Source organism: Myiozetetes cayanensis, unplaced genomic scaffold (genome assembly GCF_022539395.1).
Source record: "Myiozetetes cayanensis isolate MyiCay16 unplaced genomic scaffold, myiCay2020 scf2-11, whole genome shotgun sequence".
In the NCBI taxonomy this organism is placed as follows: domain Eukaryota; kingdom Metazoa; phylum Chordata; class Aves; order Passeriformes; family Tyrannidae; genus Myiozetetes; species Myiozetetes cayanensis.
Window position 1 is genome coordinate 19,364,630 of NW_026087411.1, and position 20,469 is coordinate 19,385,098.

General features: G+C 39.9%; 1 protein-coding gene across 5 annotated transcripts in view; it reads right to left on the reverse strand.

Moving 5' to 3' along the window:
• The window catches only part of FSHR (follicle stimulating hormone receptor), a 163,990-nt gene that overhangs the window by 72,809 nt on the left and 70,712 nt on the right, over positions 1 to 20,469 (reverse strand). For 2 of the 5 annotated variants that reach the window (XM_050316698.1, XM_050316697.1), the window contains exon 1: positions 12,224 to 12,408. The exons of 2 other annotated variants lie outside the window; for them this stretch is intronic. In XM_050316698.1, the coding sequence (XP_050172655.1) occupies positions 12,224 to 12,408 (185 nt within the window). Of the gene's footprint in view, positions 1 to 12,223; positions 12,409 to 20,469 lie in introns of those variants that run through there. One more of the 5 variants, XM_050316700.1, reaches the window with a different exon arrangement.

The window sequence follows — 20,469 nt, forward strand, 5'->3', positions numbered from 1 at the left end:
TCAGGCTGAGAGGCCTGGCAGTTCCCCAGATCCTCCTTCCAGCCCTTCTTGTGGATGGGTGTCCTGTTGGCCAATCTCTGTGCATCTGGGACCTCCCTGGTTAAGCAGGACTGATGATAAATGACACAGAGCAGCTTAGCAAGCTCTGCCTTCAGCTCCCTCAGCACCCTGGGATGGATCCCATCTGGTGCCATGGACTTGTGAACCTCCAAGTGGCACAGTAGGTCACCACCTACCCCTTCCTGGACTATAGGAGGCCTATTCTGCTCTCCATCCCTGTCTACCAGCTCAGGGGCTTGTGACCCAGAGGGTAACTGCTCTTACGGTTGAAGACTGAGGTAAAGAAGGCAGCAAGCTCCTCAGCTTTTTCCTCATTCTATATAACATGCAATGAAAGTATAGAAAGCCACAACCAACATACTTTCCACCTCTGTGTATGCGTTTTGATTTTCCTACCTCTTTCATTCAAGGGTAGTCCTTCAAAACACACAGATGCTTTAGCTGATCATCATTTATCTGGCAAAAGTAACCTATGATTTAGTGAGTATTTCAGCATCGAGATAGCAGGGGATGATTAGTGATTGGTTTGACACTGTTTTTTATCTGCAAAGTATTTTCCATCATCACTTCTTCAATAAGATCAGCAGGAGGAAAAAAACATTCAGATGACCATGCAAGTCAAGCATAGCTTGGAAGCATGCTCGTAGGCAGGCTAGCAGAGGAAGCCTGGGCATTAGCTTCTATTACAGCAGCTGCTGAAATACAGATGCTGAGGCTGAAAAGACTTTCCAGCAGAGGGAACTCAAAGCCATGGAAACTCCTACACTGATGGTATACTTGGTGATGAAGGTGAAATTTAGACCTCCATATAGTTTGGGATGCACCTTTTTCCTTCTTTGGACCATTTTAAGAAAAGCAGTTGACATCATATTGAAGCTTAAGGCTTCTGGGACTTGTAGGCTTCTAGGATTGAGAAAAAACTTGAATTACTTCAGTTCAGACTAACAAAGCCCTGAGTGCTGCTACAGAACACAGGCTGAAGCTCAAAGCTGTTGTTCGTAAAAGTAGGATACTAGCATGTGGTGCTTTACAGAAGTGTATAAACTCCTTTACACAATGAACACTGTAAAGACGTAGTCTAGCTGGCAAGTCAGGCATTGCTAATCAAAATAACAGTCTGCCATCCAACCAACTCAGAAGTTAACAAGCTTTCTGTGGAATGCAGAAAATCTTCAAGAAGACACAAGCAGGAACTTCTGAAGCACCCCCTGCCCCATTCCCTACTTTAGCTGATAACCACTACTACGTGCATTCAGCTTGGAGGGCACTAAATAGATTAATCTATACCTAGAACCCAGGCTGCCTCTTGGCAGCCTGACACAGAGGGGGAAATAAAAATAAAGTCTTTCAAAGCTTTGAACAAAGGGACAGCCTCCCTGTTTCCAGTACCGCTGGAGCGTCTCTTCCACACAGTGTTCATGTTTCTGACAGACAAACAAAACGTCAAAGCCCTTGCTGTCCCCACCAGACCAGGGCATCAGTACCTGCAAGGGCAAGTACTCTTCAATGGGAACTCTGTGGAGACTCGTGCCTCCACATCCAGCCTGTACAGTGCTCCTATAAAGCCCTGGATGAACGTGCTCCAAATTCTAGGGTAAAGTGTTCAGAAACCAACCTGATATCTGGGGTGTGGGCCATTGCAGCGTGCTCAGCCACACTGATATAACACAGCAATAACAGGAAGAGAAATGAAGAAATTCAAAATAATATGGTTTGCTATATGAATACTGTATATATATAAAAAAATCCTGTAGATGCAACATTCACGTATTTGCAAAAGGCTTGAGCTAAGGAGAAATATACAGATAATTAAACTCATAAAGGGTGAAAACCTCCCAATTAGTGCTCCATAGGCAGCCCTACTGACCATAACAGAGCCAACAGTTAGCCATAATTGAAATGCCCACAAAAATCTCCACCTCAGCTGTCTTTAAATTACTGACTGTAACACTACTGTGAAATGCTGCTCTTCTAATAGTCACAGAAGCTGGTACAAAAAAAAAAGTACAGAAATGGAAAAAGTGGAAAAGGTGATGATGCAGAGGTACCAGATAAATAAAAATGCATTTGAGGGGAAAACCCCTGAAACTATATGCATCATTTGAACATTAAAAAATAGTAGAGTTATGACTTTCTCTGCTGAGAAATAGTTATTAGAAAGAAATATGAATCTGTAAGAGGTAATTTTGTTTGTTTGTTTGTTTGTTATTTGGAAAAAGGAAACACACTACCATAGGAGTGCAGTCTGGTGAAAAAGGTGCTGAACAGGCTAAGCCACTGATTTGTTACCTTGTATTCTTGGAAAATTACTTGTCTTTTCCAACCCATAGCTTTGCTGTTTCTGTAATGGATAAAATTATGTTTACATACTTAACAGGAATGCTGTGAAGTCTGTTAGTATTTATAGGAAACTTCATAAGCCCTAGGAAAGTCTTATCATTTCCACGTGGTCCATTACAACAATTAAAGTCTTTCCAGATAATTTTAAATAAATTTAAACAGTTGTTTACCTACTTCATTTGTGCTTTCAACATCCCTTTTATTTTTACCCACAGTGGTTTTCTGTCTAACACAATAGCACAAAGTCCTGAATGTGCAAATACTCACAGATGGGTAGTTTCACACCTGCGATTCGTCCCACTGGGAGGCAGCGGAGCTGCGTGGGCAGGCAATTAGGATGTGTACGAATGCCAGCGGAATCAAACCCTGGATTTTCTTGTAGGGTATTCCCTCACAGGGGCCACTAATGCTGATTTCAAAGGACTGAAGAATGAGGTCTGGGCTTCATCTGCCATGGCAACAATATACTGCAGATAGGAAATTACAGCACATGGGATTCGGATACAGTGAGTATTTCCCCAAACCAGTAATTCCACCTAGAGAGAGTTGTTCTGCCAGGGCATTTCTGGGTTTGCTGTCATTTTCTGACACAGTCTGTACTTCTTTTATGATTCTCCACTTGCCAAAATAAGAAAAGCAAAACATTTCCATAGCAGCTCTGTTGGCCAAGAAAAACCTTGGGGACAAGACAAGATTTTTAGCACCAACCCACTGTCTTTGCAGAGCATGTGAGGTTTATAGCTTCTCTTCTTATACCTTGCTTGTTCAGAAATTTATGTGTGTGTATAAACATTCTTACTGGGAGACTGGACTCCAAGGAAAGACTCTTCAGAATTGATTGCTTACCAGTAGTTATCAAGAAGTTAAAAATGGACTTGGTCGATCTGTGCTCCTTTTTTCAAAGGTTGTGGGAGAGACTGGACATGCCAGAGAAAGCAGCACATGTCGTGCTTCCAAAGCTGGAGATAGATGTGTTTTCCTACCTTGGTGAGTGTCTGTGGCTCTCACAGGTGTGAGTGTTTCTCACTGTTCATTTACGAAGGGTCTGTCCTCAAAAATGCCCGTTGGGCTACCAAGAGCAATAGACTAATATATTTACATCATGTGATGCTACAAATGAAGGAAGAAATTCTGAAGGTAAGCACTGAATTCCAAATCTCTCAAAGCCAAGGGTAGGCAGGGGTGTTACACCAGGAATCATTTCTAAACACAAGGCATAGAAGAGAATATAAATAATTGAAAGGCTTTCAGAAGGTGTGTAAAGGATACCATTTTATTTCTTTGTCTGCCTATGGGACAAATCTTTTCAGTGAAGAAAACCAACCTCAAATAACTATATATCACTTCTTTCCAACCCATGCTCCTGGCTTTAGTAAAAAGGGACGGGCAGACAGTCCTTCCTTCCACTGTTACTCTCTTCCACCTGAGCCTGGGCCACCTTAACAGTTACAACTATATATGTGCTACTGTTTTCCAATCTCATATTCTTTGCCCGGAGCCAAACTGGTGGAGGAAGAAGTTAAACACAGACACCCTGTGCATGTGCACAGGTGTGTGCACACATGCTGTTCTCTTCACTTCTTGGGGTAAGATCTTGTTTTGGGGTAAAGATGAGGGAAGATAACTTTCTGAATATCCCACTGCATCCCAAAATTTTATGGTTAGAACATAAATACAGTACACCAGAAACTCTCCTGAGGAAACAAGTGCCATTTTCTTTTCCAGTCTTCACACAGTCAATCATTTGCACAGTTCTTCATTGCATGCTATTATTTCAAATTAAAATTATCTGCTGACCGTCATTTGAAGGTATATTCCCTACTCTCTCCACTCTCAAACAAAAGATGAATCAAACACTGAAAACTTGGACGTTTTCCCCACTGCGTGCTTATGCACATAGTGTTTTTAGAAAACCACTGAAGATTCACAGATTTCTGACAAATAAATATTTGCTAATTAATTCCAATTAACTGACTGTATTTGGACAAGGATTCATATCAGAAAGTACATCCTCATGTATGTAGATATGGGGAAACTTTATGTCAATAGGACCCTTACCAGAATAATGTTACATGGAAGTTCACAAAACAGGATTTCCAGGCAAATATGCTAAAATGCTGACTTGTAAATGCATTCTTGAGCAGACAGAGGTGAAAGCTTCATCCTGCAGCCCACCTCGCAGCTATATATTTAAAATTGAGGCTGTCCTGTCTATACCACGCTCTAAATATGTTACATTTAAGGATATACAGAATTATTCAGCAGTCCAGGCAAAGACAGAGACTCAGTAAGCTCAATGTACTTATGAAAAACAAAGGCTCATTCAGCTGAGGTGGGTTAGAGGCTGTTTTCATCCCACTCAGACAAGTATTTCTCTCTGCGTATTATAACAGTCTGTAAATTCTCCTCTAGCTAACAAGGAGCAAATGTACCTGAGCAGCTTGATAAGGTAGTGGGAGATAAGAACCATCCATACCTTCCAGGCTGAGCTGAAACACCTAAAGATAGTTGGAGGAAAACACTGAGCAAAAGTAAACAAATCACAAGCTTTCCTGACTCTAGACCCGCAAAAGCAAGGAAACTGCACCTGAGAAAAAGGCAGAAAATTGGTTCTGTGTTATAGTGCATGCAAGACAATTAGAAGAAATAATTTTCTGTGCTCTTATGTGAAATCCATGTTTGACTCTGACCTATAATTTGAAATAAGTTTCATTTTAATGACTTAAATTTCACTGCTAATAAGAGCAGCCCAATCAAACTACAGGCAAAGTGTGTGAAATCATTTACAGGTTTTGTCTGAAAAGGTCAAGGTCTTAAACAAAGAAAAGTGACTTTTCCTACCAAAGTGCTTGCCCTCACTGTGTAAAACTGATAGACTTCTACAAAAAATAATACCTGTCTTTTGTGCCCAATGTATCTTGTTTACTGACACACACACACACACACACACACACACACACACACACACTCTCCTTACAAATCAGCTGCTGCCAAAATGAACAACACACGGCTGACAGAGGTCCCCATCGTCAGACAGTGAAAATGAACTGAGTCCTTTCCACTGAAGTTAATGAAGCTATGACGATTTAAATTAACTGTGAACCTACCCCAATTATCTTTTAACTTGCCTGCACAAGGACTTGGGAAAGTTAAGCAGAACTAACTAAAATGCCACCAAGACAGAAGAGAGTGAGGCATGTTGAACACTGCATGGATTTCTTTTGCTCCTGTTGGGTGTCTAACTGGTTTGTTTGTTTTCCTTTGGTAGATAATTCTGTTTGGCTTTGCAGGCACCCCTCCTGCATACAAACTGATGTCCCCTTCAGGATGTATATCCACTTAGCATCTCTCCTCCATGCAACTCTCCTCCCTGTTTTTGCGGTATTTCTCATCCACTCTCTTCTTTCACTCTTGTTAAACTCTCACATAAGCAGTATTTTCAATGACATGTCAGCCCAATGAGACCACCTTGGCATCTGCAAAGGAAACCCTGGAGCTGCACAGCAGACTTTCTCCTGCTGGCTTATCAGGTTTAACATTTTGTGTGTGATACTCTTCCAGAGGAATGCAATTTGGAGCTTTTCAAAATACCTCCCACTGGAGATCTCCAGAAATCACCTCAGAAATGTTTCCGGGATTACCAAGTATTTGAGAAGTGTTTTTAAATTCTTTTTTTTTTTTTTTTTTTTTTTTTTTTTCAAGTGGCATGGCCTGGAATATTGAGGGAGATAATAAGCTTTATCCTTCAGGACTGCAATTCTGATATGAATCTGCTAAGGGCCTGATCCAGAAACTGATTAACTCAAATTCCCAAGCTGCCATTTATAAACCTGAGTGAGAAGCTGAAAGCATATTGCATGGACAAATGCAGATACAGGGATAACAGATGAGTTGTCCAGGCTTGATGGCTCTTACAGTACAGAAGCTTGTACCCTGCTGGGCCAGAGCATGAGGGATACACACACTGCATCCCTCTGCATCCTTTCTGCATCCCTCTGTGCATAAATACCCTGAGCTCCCTATGCAAGGGCTGAGAAGGAAACTCAGTGAAGCTGAGTCAGACACACATAAGCACTTTAATGTCATTCAAACTCATAAAAGCACCCTTCAAAACTTTTCCCTAGAGCTCTATCTATGCTCTGCTCTCCCAGCTAGCCATAATCATCTTTGAGTATCAATAGGATTTCCTGTGCCAGTGTCCCTACATGGGATGACAGATGAATTTAATACATTTTAATATTAGACAAGAGAAGGCAACAAAGTCTGAAATACAGCATTTGAGTTCTGTGGAGTGAAAACTGATGAGTTGTGAGAAACTGTTGTAAGGGGAGTAAATGAAGCTAGGAAATCATCCATAGTGTTGAAGTGTTTAGGCTGACATACCATTCAGAGCAAAGGAAATTAACTGCTGCATGACACCAGGGAATTCATGAGTCCTCAAATCTGCTTTGTGATTCATGTTGTTGTCGGAGAAGTAAAAGATAGACCTCCATCCTACTTTGTAATGTGCCCCAGGCTTACTAACTTCTTAATTTTGACCACATTTTAGTTTAAAACTACTTATTTCAGATCTTATTGGGGCTTTTCTTTCCTGCTGTGCCTCTACACTAAACCTTCGTATTTACCAGCTCGCATCTCATGAATAACATTACTGTCAAGCTCTCGTAGGTTTTAACTATATTCATTACTTAAATGGGGAGACACCCAAGATGAAGACACCATATTTGAGACAAGAAAATGTAACACCTACAAATTACTAGTTTAATCTTCCAAACACTTTAGAAAAACATTGATTATTATCTCATTCAGTAGGCACATTTTTATTCTTTGGAGGAACTGAAGCAGATCAAAGCTAACATATCTAACAGAGAGGTTTTATTTCAGGGCATGGAGAGAAGTAGCCCAGGAACCCATTCTGCCTGGTATCAGATGCGTGGGGATTTGGCACAGGCTGGTTTGCACATGTGTGTGTGTGAGACAGAGAGCACTGGAAAAGCCAGAGATTATACACTGGGAGAATCTCTCTGTGGCTGGACCCAGCGAAGGGCATCAACTTGGTACCCTTTTAATGCTGCATGCAAACAAAATCAAGTCTTGGTTTTCACTATCTCCCTGCAAAGAGCTCAGTGATTTAACAAGTCTTACTTGCCATTACAGTTTAAGTGAATGCACTTTCATTTCAAAGATTCATTATATATATATATGCAGACATCTATACATCTTAAGACTTGAATGAACATACATCTCTCACACATGCATCAAGCTGCAGGCCATATTAGTAAGGTGACAGTCATGTGTATGTATTTATTTATAGCTTCATGAGTAAGCCAGCAGAGTACTGCACCGCAAAGCAGCTCCTATTGTGTGCAGCATACCTCCTTGTGTTCAAAGGCTCCTGAAGCTTTAGGAACGGAATGTTTCTATAGAGATATATATTTTGTCATTTGTATTAGCTGAGGATCTGTCCTGCAGAGTTTATTATCCTTTTGTATAAATTTCTCCCTTTTCTTCTTTTTCCCTTTTATGATCTGCCTATTTCTTTTTATGCTCCCAATTAAAATACCAAATACAGAGTCCAGCATAAGTGTTGGACCACTGCACTGATATACAGACAGTAATTGTTCAGCAACTCTATTGCTTTCTGCTTTAAAGTATGAATTGATCATAAATTCGGGATGAGAAGAATGTAACCCTAACAGAGGCAAAGCTGGTTTGAATTAAACAGTAACAATATTTTAAAAGGCTTTAGCCAGCATGTAGCATGTTCTCCCTATGTTCTGCTGTGAATTTATTCTCATCCCATTCTGAAAATATGTGTATTTATTGATTAAATCTATGATTAACCTCCATAAAACAGGGAATTCAAGGTTTCATGGGTCTTCATTTCCTTAGTTTACTTTATCTTCTTCACACCTTGTCTTTCCTAGGTTAAGTTCAATCCACCCGTATAAACACCTGAGCAAGAACCTTAGTTGTTTGCAGGTTTCAGTGTAATTTCAACTCTAAGTGTGAAAGAATAAAAAAATTCCTAATTGCAGCTGTCAATAACAGTGCTGCAGGTATTGTTCACATCATTTGCAGCTTCTGTCCCTGGGAAGCACATTTGACTCACTCCATACAAAACCCAGAACTTGCTATTTCAAGACAACCAGTGTTTTAGTGCTTAGACATCTACTCAGCCTTGACTTGATAGTCTAAAATAAATATCCTTGAGCAGTTGTACAAAAACACCTATGCAGCAAGCAAGTAAAAAACCCTGCTGTTTATAGTTTGCAGATGCTTGGGAGAAAACACTCTATATAATATACCTCTAAACTGCTCTGACAATGGCTAAACTGCCTCACAGAATCATAGAATCATGGAATCATTAAGGTTGGAAGAGAGCTCTAAGATGCCTGAGTCCAAAGACTAATCCAGCACCATCATGTTCACCACTAAATTATGTCCCCAAGTGCCACATCCACGTGTCTTTTGAACACTTACAGGGATGGTGATTCCACCACTTCCCTGGGCAGCCTATTCCAGTGCCTGACCACCCTTTCAGTGAAGAAGTTTTTCCTAATATTCAGTCCAAACTGCCCCTAGCCCAACTTGAGGTCATTTCCTGTTATCACGTTACTTGATGATACTCAAATATTTCTGCTGAAAGTATTTTGTTAAATCTTAAGAAGGAACCCTTCTGAGAATAAGTTTTTTGCTTCCATTACTATGTCAAAGCAAGACCTCTAATAACTAAATGAAATCTTAGTGAATACTGATGATGGATTACAAAGCTTGACACTACATTTTAAAACTGGTATAAATCTTCAAGGAGCAAACTGCCTTTTGTTACTACTGAGTCACTCCCTCCCCTCTTCCCCAGAGGCAATTAACAGTTTGTACTTTGACACAGACATTTCCCATCTGAACTTTCGGCCTCTGGTTTCTAATGGATTGACTCCAATTCTCTTAGGCATTTTGGTGTCTATTAAAAAAACCCCAAAAATTCTTCTATCCAGGCAAAAATAGAACAAAAGCAAACCAGCTAATAACCACAGACTCCTCTGCAAACATTCAGAACATGCCAGCTGCAGAATGCTTGCAAATCTGCAAAAAGCAATGTACAAACCAAGCTGTAACTATCCTCTCATGAGATTCTGGCCTGTAAGTGAAAAAGTAGATGCAGCAGCAAGAAGAGTAATGAAACCCTGTGGATTCTGATTCCTGCTCTGTTTCCACATGGTAAGTACAAAACGAAATCACTCACTGTAAGAGGCTTCCAGCCTTCCCCTTTGCAATAACTTTGCTAAGGCAGATGCTAATCCAACCAGGATGAAAACCCTGTCTCATGTACCACACTGCAGAGCTCTTGTTTACTGTGGAGTGTAAGCTCTCACTGGTGGGAAACCAATCATAAAGAAACCCATCACAGCAGCACGTGCCAGTGATCAACCCTCAAACACTAAAAAATAATAATAACAACAATTAAAAAATCACCAATGTCAAACAGATAATGGTTAATGAGGATCATATTTTTACCTTTATCCTGAGTTTTCCTACTAAGTGAGAGAGTTGGCTGCCACATGCCAGTGTCCCTACTTCAGAAACAGCTGTAGTGAAATAGAAACACAACAAGTGCTTGAGGCTTATCAGGCTTCTGTTCTCGGTCCAAAGTATTCACCAGTATGTTATTCAACATTTTAAAGGCACTAGGGAAGGACTCTAACGTAACTTAGGAGAGCTATCAAGGCCATGTAAGGGAAGGTGAGGAGCTCTAAGTGTACTGAAGAAACCGCTCTTCTTTACATCAAACAGAACCAGACTGATTCAACACTTCCAAAGTGATCTCTTAAGTGAAAAAAGTACCTTGCAGGAGCTGTACGTAGCAAGAAGTCTCTGCTTTTGCCCTGTAGAAGGTTCTTAGACACTGTGGCCTTCTATGCTCAATTTGCTATATTGATTTTTAAACCCTTTTCAGTCATTGAGGCCTTTTCAGGAAATATAAAGCAAGCTTTTTCTGTCACCAAGAGTGCACCTGCAATGTCATCTGGAGCAGTAAAACTTATTTTAGTAACCTGAATTACCCCACTGGGCACTCAACGGAGAGATGCAGAGGAAAACACTTTTCTAGAGTTCCACTTTGATCCTAAAGGAAAAATCCAATATTTATCTGTCACTTAGCTGTTCAGGTAATGTATCTGGCTTTACTAATTCTAAGTTTTGGTATATTCAAAGCAACTCTAGGCAGTTTTCAAATTTTTAAGCCATGCTGAAATCAGTCCTAGGGCTACACTGATTGAATGGAATCAGAATTGCTTCCTGAGGAACCAAAAGCTGGTTTATTTTGTGAGAGAGAAAGTTAGAAGACAGCCAAGTCCAGAGATTCTAACTCCAATATTGGCACAGTGCTGCCAGAAGAAAGGATTTGTTCCCTGTCTTCAGTCACACTAATGTCTGCCTGTTTCAGAGAATACATACTTGTGCTGAGGAACCCACAAATTAGTATCCTCAACAAACCCTTGAGAATTAACAAGGAGAGAACAAACCCCATTTTACTAACAGGTGCTTTTCAGTGATATTCTACTTTTTTGCAGAATTAATAAAAACAACGCTTTTGCTTAATCCCTAGAAGGCAGACCTTAACTGTGTAATCTAAAGACACAATCAAAGAAAAATTAAACAAAATTAGCAGTACATGCCTGGAGCACAGTTCACTCAGGATTTAGATGACCTACATCACAGATGGATTATTTTTCCCTCTAGTTGTGAGAATGATTTAAACTTTTACTGACCTTTTGTGGTTAATTCAGACATTTCTCTCAAGTTTTCTCCGCAGTCTGCTTACTCAGTGAACATAACAACTCCTCCTTCTGTAGAAAACAAAACTTCTGCCCTAGGAAAACTGTGGCATAGTAACCAAGGACATATCACAGTGTGTAAAATTGAGACGGGGTATATTTTTCCAACTAGTGACATATCATTCTTCATTGTATCCTTGTTCCAAACTTGCCACTCAACATAAATTAAAGGTTTTACTCAGGACTATCCTTTTGTTTTTGTTTTAGGTCATAACAATGTAAGACAGCTGTGGGTGTAGGGAAGAGGTGATATAATTTGTTTAAAAAAAAAATTAAAATGAAAACAGTTGCTTGCACCATTACATATTTGCCTTTGTGTAAACATGTTTGCTCGCCTGCGCTACTTACACAGCTGCCATACACTATTGCTCACACTACTTTATGAAAAACAAAGAGCAACTTTAAGATAGATAAACCCCATTCTTGAGTAACTCGGTACAGTATCTTCACATTGTTCTCCCTACATTGTACTCCCTACAGCTGATGGAGGAGGATTGCTCTCTGCAACGCCTTTCTGATTTCAAAAAGAAAACATTACGTTTCTTCTTGGCAAATGAGCACAAACCTTTGGAAAGCTCCTGCAGTACAAACACAAATGCTCATCATCAAGTTGTTTAGGGCAGACAAGTTATACTACACGTTCCGACAACGCTAAAGCGAGCTGTAAAGAGAGCTTAGACTTAATGCTTCAAATCAGTGTCACAGCACCAAGGAAGCTTGTTCAGTATTTAGTCTGCACTTCACATTATAATGTGCTATATTGTTCCTTAACAGAGATCTTAAAATGAGCATGATCAGAGAAATGGAGAGGAGCTTTAGGATGTACTTAAGTGAATGTTGAAGGAAGGGCTTTGCTTTGCAAGCATCCAGCATTAAATCTCCCAAGATACTCCCTATAAACCTGAACTTTGGCTTGCCAAGCAGCAGTTTGTTTTGTGAGCTGGCAACAAGGCTGCTGCTCAGAACCATCCCCTTTCCCTACTTACAGTTCGGTGGTGTTGGCAGGGATGTCCCGGGGAACATGGACCACCTTGCTTTCCTGACAAATGAAGACCCTTCCCATGCAGCGACAGGCGTGGTGTTGGCATCCCAGGCAGCCCACCAGGAAAAACAGCAAGCAGGCAAGGACTGAAGACATCTCTGCCTTCACATCTGTGTCCGTCTCCTTCATATCAAAGGGAGGAACACAGAGACCTCCCAGACCAACTCCCTGGATAGAAGATCCGCCTCAAAAGCTGGGACAAACCATGTGGCTCTTGGGGGATGACTCCTCAGCAAGTTTCACTTCACGACCCCAGATTCCTTATGGCCTTAAGAGTAGGAATAGAGATGAGCAATGCTGATCTTCCATGACACAAGTATTTTATATTTAGAGTGGTGTTGAAATCATGGGGCCCAGCTGTACTAACCTGGGTTCTTTTAATGCAGTGGATATCTGCCTCGGGAAAAGGTCCGTCCTCCTCAGCTGCATGTATTTTTTCGTAACACCAAAAGGGACAACAAGACATTTTTATTTTATACAGTCCAGACCCTTTTGTGCCTGAAGGAGAAACACCCTAGTTATGCTCCCCTTCACAGACCCAAGAGCCCCTGCTTTTGTATTTCTCTTAGGCAAAAGAAATGTGTTATTTTTTTATATGGCATATAATCTATTTGATAGGTTAAAAGCTCTACAATCCTCAAACCAGAGCTAAATAGCATGCCTTTTTTTCAGCTGTGATTATTCTTCATGCACTTGCTGATTCATCTTCTTTTTCCTTTGGCATCTTTATAGGAACACAAACAGAAGAAAATGTCACATTCCCAACAGTCCCTGTGGACTGGCAAACTAATTTCATCATCTGGAAAAGAAATCCCAGAAATATGCCAAATGACTATTTGTAACACAACAGGAGCAAAACAGCTTCGAGGCCTGGATGTTGAATTCTAAAGACTCCTTGAGTTCTTATTTTCTTTGTTTTCTATTTGACTGAGCTAAAAGATATTGTTACAAATATTAATCCTTGAGGAAGGGACCTTGTGAACTCTTTGCTGTCACTGAGTCACGCTGCACCAGACTATTGTCTGGAACCAGGGTTTCTCTACAAGATGCCTGAAGTGAGCATTTTGAGATAATGGTGGGGGGTTTTTTGTTTGGTTTGATGGTTTTGTTTGTTTGTTTTTCTTTTAAACTGTAAATAGCTGTTTCAGATACACAGCCCCGTATAAACCATGTGCATTTTAAGTAAGTGAGGGAGCCACAGGTGATTCTGCTGAACTTGACTTACATTTAATTCTTCATGTTGCCTGGAAGGATTTCTTAATCTTGTTAAAATCTGTTGTTAGCTTGGTGGTGTTGTGTTTTTTTTTTTTTTTGTAATGTCTGGTTTTGTTTTCTTCTTCCATAATCAAAAAGCATAAACATATGTAATGAGACAGAAGATATCATCTTTTCTCTGAAGTGTGCTGACCAAAAGATTCCATCCTTCTCACCTTTAAAATAAGCCTCATAATGTAGATGTTTCTGAAGGGAGCTAATTAAGATTTAAAAAATAATTAAAGTAATTCTTTAGGTTACCTTAAAAGCTATCTCAATTTTACCAAATATCAACCAAATATTTGTTATTTCCCCCCCCCTCCAGTCATTTAAGCTTACTTAAGATGAGAAGAGCAATGTTCAAACAAAAAAAAAGGGTAAGAAAAAATCATGACAATCTCTTTCTAACAATGGTAAGCTTATAATGAATTGTAATAGTATTCCTTTAATTGCCTGTGTAAAACACAGCCCATTTTGCTCATGACAGTGACTGCCAGAAAAAGAAAAATTTCTAAAACATTAGTGACTTTTTTCCTCATATCTCTCTATGCCCTTTCCTTTGAAAGATTTTATACCTACATGATCTTCTGAAATATGTAAATCTTCAGTTGCCTTCATACTCAAATGGATATAAAATACAGAATTGCACCCTATGATCAAACAAATTCCCATTTAGTAAAATTTTGCTGTAGCCCATTGCAAGGATTTAAGTCCATTACTTCAGGATTTAAACAAATGCCAGGAAAACAACTCATTTGAGGCTTTTGGGGTTTTGTCTTTTCATTAGAAGTCTCTAGCTTCTACAGTTGTTGTCTAAAAGCAGGCTGGAAAATCCCCCCCAAAATAAAAAAGGTAAAGCTTGAAGAACATACATAGCACAAGAATATTTAGTTACAGAGGAATTAAAGTCATATCTCTTCATCCTGAAGTATATCAATATAAACGGTCATGTTATACTGATGAAATGGAGAGTAATATTTATCACATAATTTAAAAAGTGGTAACATTCTCAGAAAAATAATTTTCACTGATATGAAGACATTGCAATTTGATTAACTTTGTGGTTTGTATATCAAACCACAAAATTTTTTTCAGATGATAAAAATTTTTTTTTCATTTTTTCCACATGCAAAAGCGAGGAGATCAAAAATATCACTGTGGCTACAAGATCTTTGCAATTATTAGTGACTTCCAAAGCTATAATAAGTATACTGTAATTTAATACAACTAGTAAACATAGATTTTCTAAAACATCAGGTCAGGCTCAGTAGCAAATCATGAGCCTAATGAATAAAAATTGGATGGAGGTAGGCTCCTTCCCATATTTGTTTGGAGAGGCCATTTTATCAGTACAGTACATATCGCTTCACTTTCATTTACAACAGTTAAGAATGAGATGACAATTATTAAGTAATAAAAATCTCCCACTCAGACCAGAAGTTTCTCTTTTAGTACTGTGGAGATAAGAATTCGAAGGAAATATGTAGTTATCATTACATTCAATAAAACCAGACTAGTATGCTAAACTGAACTGACATTTCATTCATAGCAGAGCGAGCACTAATTCAAGACCACACTAAAACTATCTGAGGATAAATGAAGATTCAGAAGGATCTCTGAGTTGTTTAATATGTATGATCCAAGGTCTTATAGAATAGCCTCTGGTGTTTATTAGTGTTTTCACCTGGAAGCGTCTCTCCTAATTTCTCTACACTACTGTCAAATGGCACACAGCCACATCATTACAGTCTCCTGGATGGATTAATAGGATGATGATCCTCTCAGTACCAGTTCAGGAGCACAGTCATCTCCTCTCAGGAAGAACATCCATGTAAAAGAGGGGGAAAAAACCACCTCCTGGTCTCCTTCTGGGGAGGTTGCATTCACAAGTTCTTGAGCACCATGGTTGCAGCTACAACCATGCCTGAAAACCCAAACAACCTGTTGCAGATGATCCATGACGGTAACTTAAAGCTACTCCTAAGTATGTCCCACATCTTTGTGCCATCACAGGGTTTCATACTTCTTCCTCATTAGCTTCTCGAAAGCAATGAAGGTGGCAAACTCCCACCTACCCCACCTACACACACTGACAATTTCAGAGCATGGTGTGCCAGGAGCAAGGACCTATCTCATGGAGATGGCTGTGATGCACTGTCTTTGAGATTCTTACTGTTGAATGTGTAAATGCAGAGATGATGGTGTTTTCAGATATTTACAAGAGCCTTATCTTTGCATCCATTTGCAGAAGAACTATGCTCCAGCTGGCAAATTGGTCTTGAGAGTGCAAACTGTTTTCCTGAGTAAGAAAACAGAAATTTCCCCAAATTGAAGTACTGTAGCAACAGACATGCAATTAAGTGAATTATGACAGATATTCAATGATGACATTACAGACTATGTAATTAGATGGCATCTGGGACAGACAGTTAATTCAAGGTCATATAGTCACCAAGGGTTCTTTTTTTGTATGACAATAGTAATAGAGCCTGGTTGATAGGACTGGCCTCTAACATCAACAGTGGACTCTAAAATTAGCTTTGGTCTCATTCTGTGAGCACTAAGCCAGAGGAACAAAAGGGTTATATGGACCCCATCCTCTGCCCAAGCAGTAGTGCCTGTCCCAGGCCACGCTGTCACCCAGATTAGTGAGGTTACAGTGAAAATTAAAATGAGCCATCCCAGCTCTCTATCTCTTGCCCTCAATAAACTTGCTCCAAATACAACTCTAAGTCCTTCCACTACAGTGCAGATGTGGTCAGCTCAGCATCTAAATCCAGGTGTTGGAGGTGTGGGAAGAGCTCTTTTTCTTAAGGCAGGAAGCTCACCAGATGATGGAGTGCATCAACCTACAGGAAAGTAAGTTCACAGGAGCATCTACTTTTGTTTCTGTCTTTTGAAGCACAACATGACAGCTAATTAAGTAAATACTGTTTCTACTGATGTTTCCTAGCCTAGAATAGTGTTTAATTACCGAATACCACTTGAATGCTGGCTTTGTTTAACAATAAGCATTCTCTAAAAATGAGTAGGCAAATAAATCATTTGTATGAACAGATGACATAAGAAAACACATTAAAAAAAGTTTATCTGTCAGAGTGGAGATTTCTTGTTCTCTTGATGATTTCCATCACATAGTTTCTCCCTATAGCTTTACAGGCAGCAGTGGCATCTATTATCCTGACTACCATGGTATGAGCAGCAAAAGGTGTTTTCTATTCAGAAAAGCTTGCAGTGTGAGATGGAACAGATAGACACCTATGAGGAAATTAGAGGAAATTACTAAGACGGACTTCAACACATCATTGATTTACCTTTTATGAATGACCAACATGGGTTTTAAAACAGCAGATCACTGAGGCCAACAGACCATTTACCTGATAAAAATATAATGGTTTAGGCTCTTTCCAGAAATAGCCTTTCTGAACAGAATATTTTTAGCTTCCTCTTTTTCCACATGTGAGGATTATTTTTAAACACATTTGAATGGATAGGCTTTATCTGTGCCCTCAGTGTCGAGAATATAAAACAACAAAGTAGCCTAATAAAAGCAGTAGCTTCTTGTTCTCTTTTTTTTTAGCCATCTGCTCATATGCAACCTTAACTCCAAAAAAAGATTGAAACTGAGAAAGTAAATTTGCCACCAGAGGGAGTGCATTGACTTGGGAAGACAACGCACACTAGTGTAAGGAGAGGATTAGAAGTTTTATGGAATTATGCTCACACAGATTTCCTGTGACTGCCTGACTCTTGACTTCAAAACTTGGCTGTGATTTGTTGTCCTCTTATTAAATCACACCTCTGCAGAGTATGGAGCAGCAATAACCAAGTGTACTGTGTGTCTTGCTTCCCTCCCTTAGCCACCTCCCCCTCCTTAAAAACTAATTAGGAACTGATGTAAATGGTCCTGCCTGTCTATTTAGCACAGGAAGGACACTGCCCAGCACAGAAGGGTCTTGGACACTTCTAATGTGTCTGCTGACATTTCTCAGCAGTGAGCGTGTGCTTGTGCAGGGGAATTTCGACTTTATTTCACTCTGCCCCAATACTTTTATGGCTTTGATGGCTGACAAGCTCCCACTCGGCCCTTTATCTATCTGATTTTTCTGAGGCAATCTGAGGATATATCCCCTCATGTATTTTCAGACCACAGGAGACATATGCAAGAGAGAACGGTGAAGTCAGAGAATAATCTTTGCCATTCCATCTAGTACTGCTCCTCGGGTTCAGGTCTGTTCATCCCCAGTTGATAATAAAAGATGCGGCCCATCTGCTAGGTTTCTGTCACATGTCTGTAGAAGCACAGTTATAGAAGTACTCTTTCTTTGCACTGTCCATGAGTGGGTTTGACTAGACCAAAATAATGCAGGAGAGACACCAAAGCCTGCCTAGAATTGCAGTTTGCATCATTTATTCTTTCCTGATGCCTTTCCCAGCCAGAAAAGGGTATCTGAAGGTCAGAGATGTGAGGCAGGAGAAACTTTGCCTAACTGTAGAGTCAAGGAGACCTGCCTACAGACATCAATAACCATACACTGTTCACACTGGCAGCAGTAGAACCTCATAAAATCCAACAGGGACAAATCCAAAGACCCAAATCTGTGGAGGACAAGCTCCTTCCAGCGAGGCAGGGTGTGCACTGCCTGCTCAGGGAGCAGATATGCCAGAAAATTGAGAGAAGTGATTATTCCCCTTTATTCAGGACTTCTTAGACTACATTGTCAGCACAGCATCCATTCTGGGATGCCCAGCAGAAGAAAGACATCATTTAACTGAGGGAGTTCAGGGTAAGCCACCAAGATGGTCAGGGCAGGAGTATTTTGTAAGCTGAAGCTGAAAGACCAGGGTTTGTTCAACCTAGGGAAGGGATGGCCTGTGGGGACCTAACAGTAGCCCCAGTACCTATGAAGTGATGGTCTGTGGACTCAGAAAAACAGTTCCCAGCACAGATAGGATGATGATCAAGAAGTCGACCAGGCTGATTGCAAAGTGCAGGGTGGGAGAAGAAAACATAACAGAAATAAGTTGAAACAAGTGACATTCAGGATGGCTACAAGAAGATAATTTTTCATCTTAAGGACAGTCAAGCAGTGGCACAGACTGCTAGACAGGTCATGCTGTCTCATTCCATGGAGGTTTACAGGACCAGTGTGAGGTCAAACTAGATTGTTCAGGGACTTGGTCTGGTTGCTTTTGAGCATGGTTACAGTATACTACTCAGCTATTAGTCTTCAATCCATAAATAAAGGAGAAATGTTCATCAGCACGAAAAAAATAGGTTGGCAATACTCCCTGTCCACAATTTCAAAGTTCATGAGCCTGCCATTCAGGAAGCTACGCAGTTTAGCAACAAACCTGAACTTCTTACTCATTGAAATTCAAGAGGCTATTAATTCGTTCAAGTACAATTTATTATGACATAAAGTGAATTAAAGAAACTTTAATGATGCCTCCACAACATGCCATAATTATCATCTTATATTAAAGAAAGAGAGCTGCCTGGTAGAGCATACACGAGGAATTTCAAAGACTGAAATTCAGAGATAGCTGCAAAGACAAAACTTGTTTAATTCTTCTAGTACTTACAATTGGCCCATAGACAGCGCTAGCTACCTGTTGTTTGGCCAGAGCCATTAGATTGGATGAGCATTTCCAGCATTAAAATACATTAAAGAGGTCTGAACTGGAAATATCTTTACAGCATACCATAGGTCCCTAAACACTATCAAGATACTCTGCAATGCGTAAAACTGTATCTTCTCTTTTCTTGACCTCATACAGCTTAGGAGGAACCATCTCTGCATGAGAAAAGGAAGAACTCAGCTGTGATTGATACATGAAAGACACTAAATATCCTTCTGGGAAATTAATTTCATTCTGACACTTAAAAAAAAAAGAAAGAAAAAAAAGAAAAAAAAAAGAAAAGGTAAGAATGACAAATTAACACTTGTTAAGATCTCTAAAGAAGATGCAAGTAACTAACTAATCCCTGTAGCAGATTGAAGAAAAAGGAGAAAAGAAAAAAAAAGAAGCATTGTGCAATTAGTGTGGGTTATTAATATTGAGAGAGGAAGGCTAAAAAAAGTGACTCATTTACTTTGCAAGAGTTACAGTGTGTTGTATATTTCTTACCTTCATGACAGGTAGGCTAAATAAGCTGCCTGAGGTGACAATTAGGAGCCAAAGAGTCACCGAGTTTTTTTTTAGCACTATACAGTGAGAATGAATATTGCACATTCATTTTAAAGTGTCTGTGAAGGAGCATTTGAGGTTTTGCCTACTTTCGCTGAAGCTTTTACATCAAAGTAAAAAAAATATTTTATTCCATTCAATGACTGATATGGAGCTACATTAAAACATAAATATTGTTCCGATCTCCGGCAGCCATTTTCCTCTTCCACTCTTCCCTGCGCTTCCTGCTGGGACTCCTCGGCTGCTGCTGAACAGTACTGTTTTCCAGAAACAGATCCACTGGAGTTAATAGGATTATTTATGGAACAAGGTTCTGCCAAACATGACTAAAAAATTCAGGATCTGCCCCTTAGCATATACAATAATGAAAAATGACACATGCACTTAAAAGTAAGCAAATGAGCATTGAAAGGAAAGCTGGGCATGTCTAAGTCTTTATGCAGCTGGAGCTCTGGAAAATAAAATGGAGCAGCTCCAAGTTGCTTCAGCAAGCTTGAATTAGTGCTGTAAGACTGTCCAGTGATATATTACTCCTTGGAATAATTTTCCTTTGACACTTTTTCTGCCAGGAAGCAGGTTATTGCATGGAAGGTGACAAAGAGGAGCCTCCAATACTTGATCTGCCTGCCAGTGTTCTCAGCACAGAGGGAGCAGGTCAGTCACAGTTCGCTGCAAAAGGAGGAGAAGAATAAGGTCCTGACATTGCTCTTAAGGCAAAGAAAGGAATGGCAGGCAGACTAATGA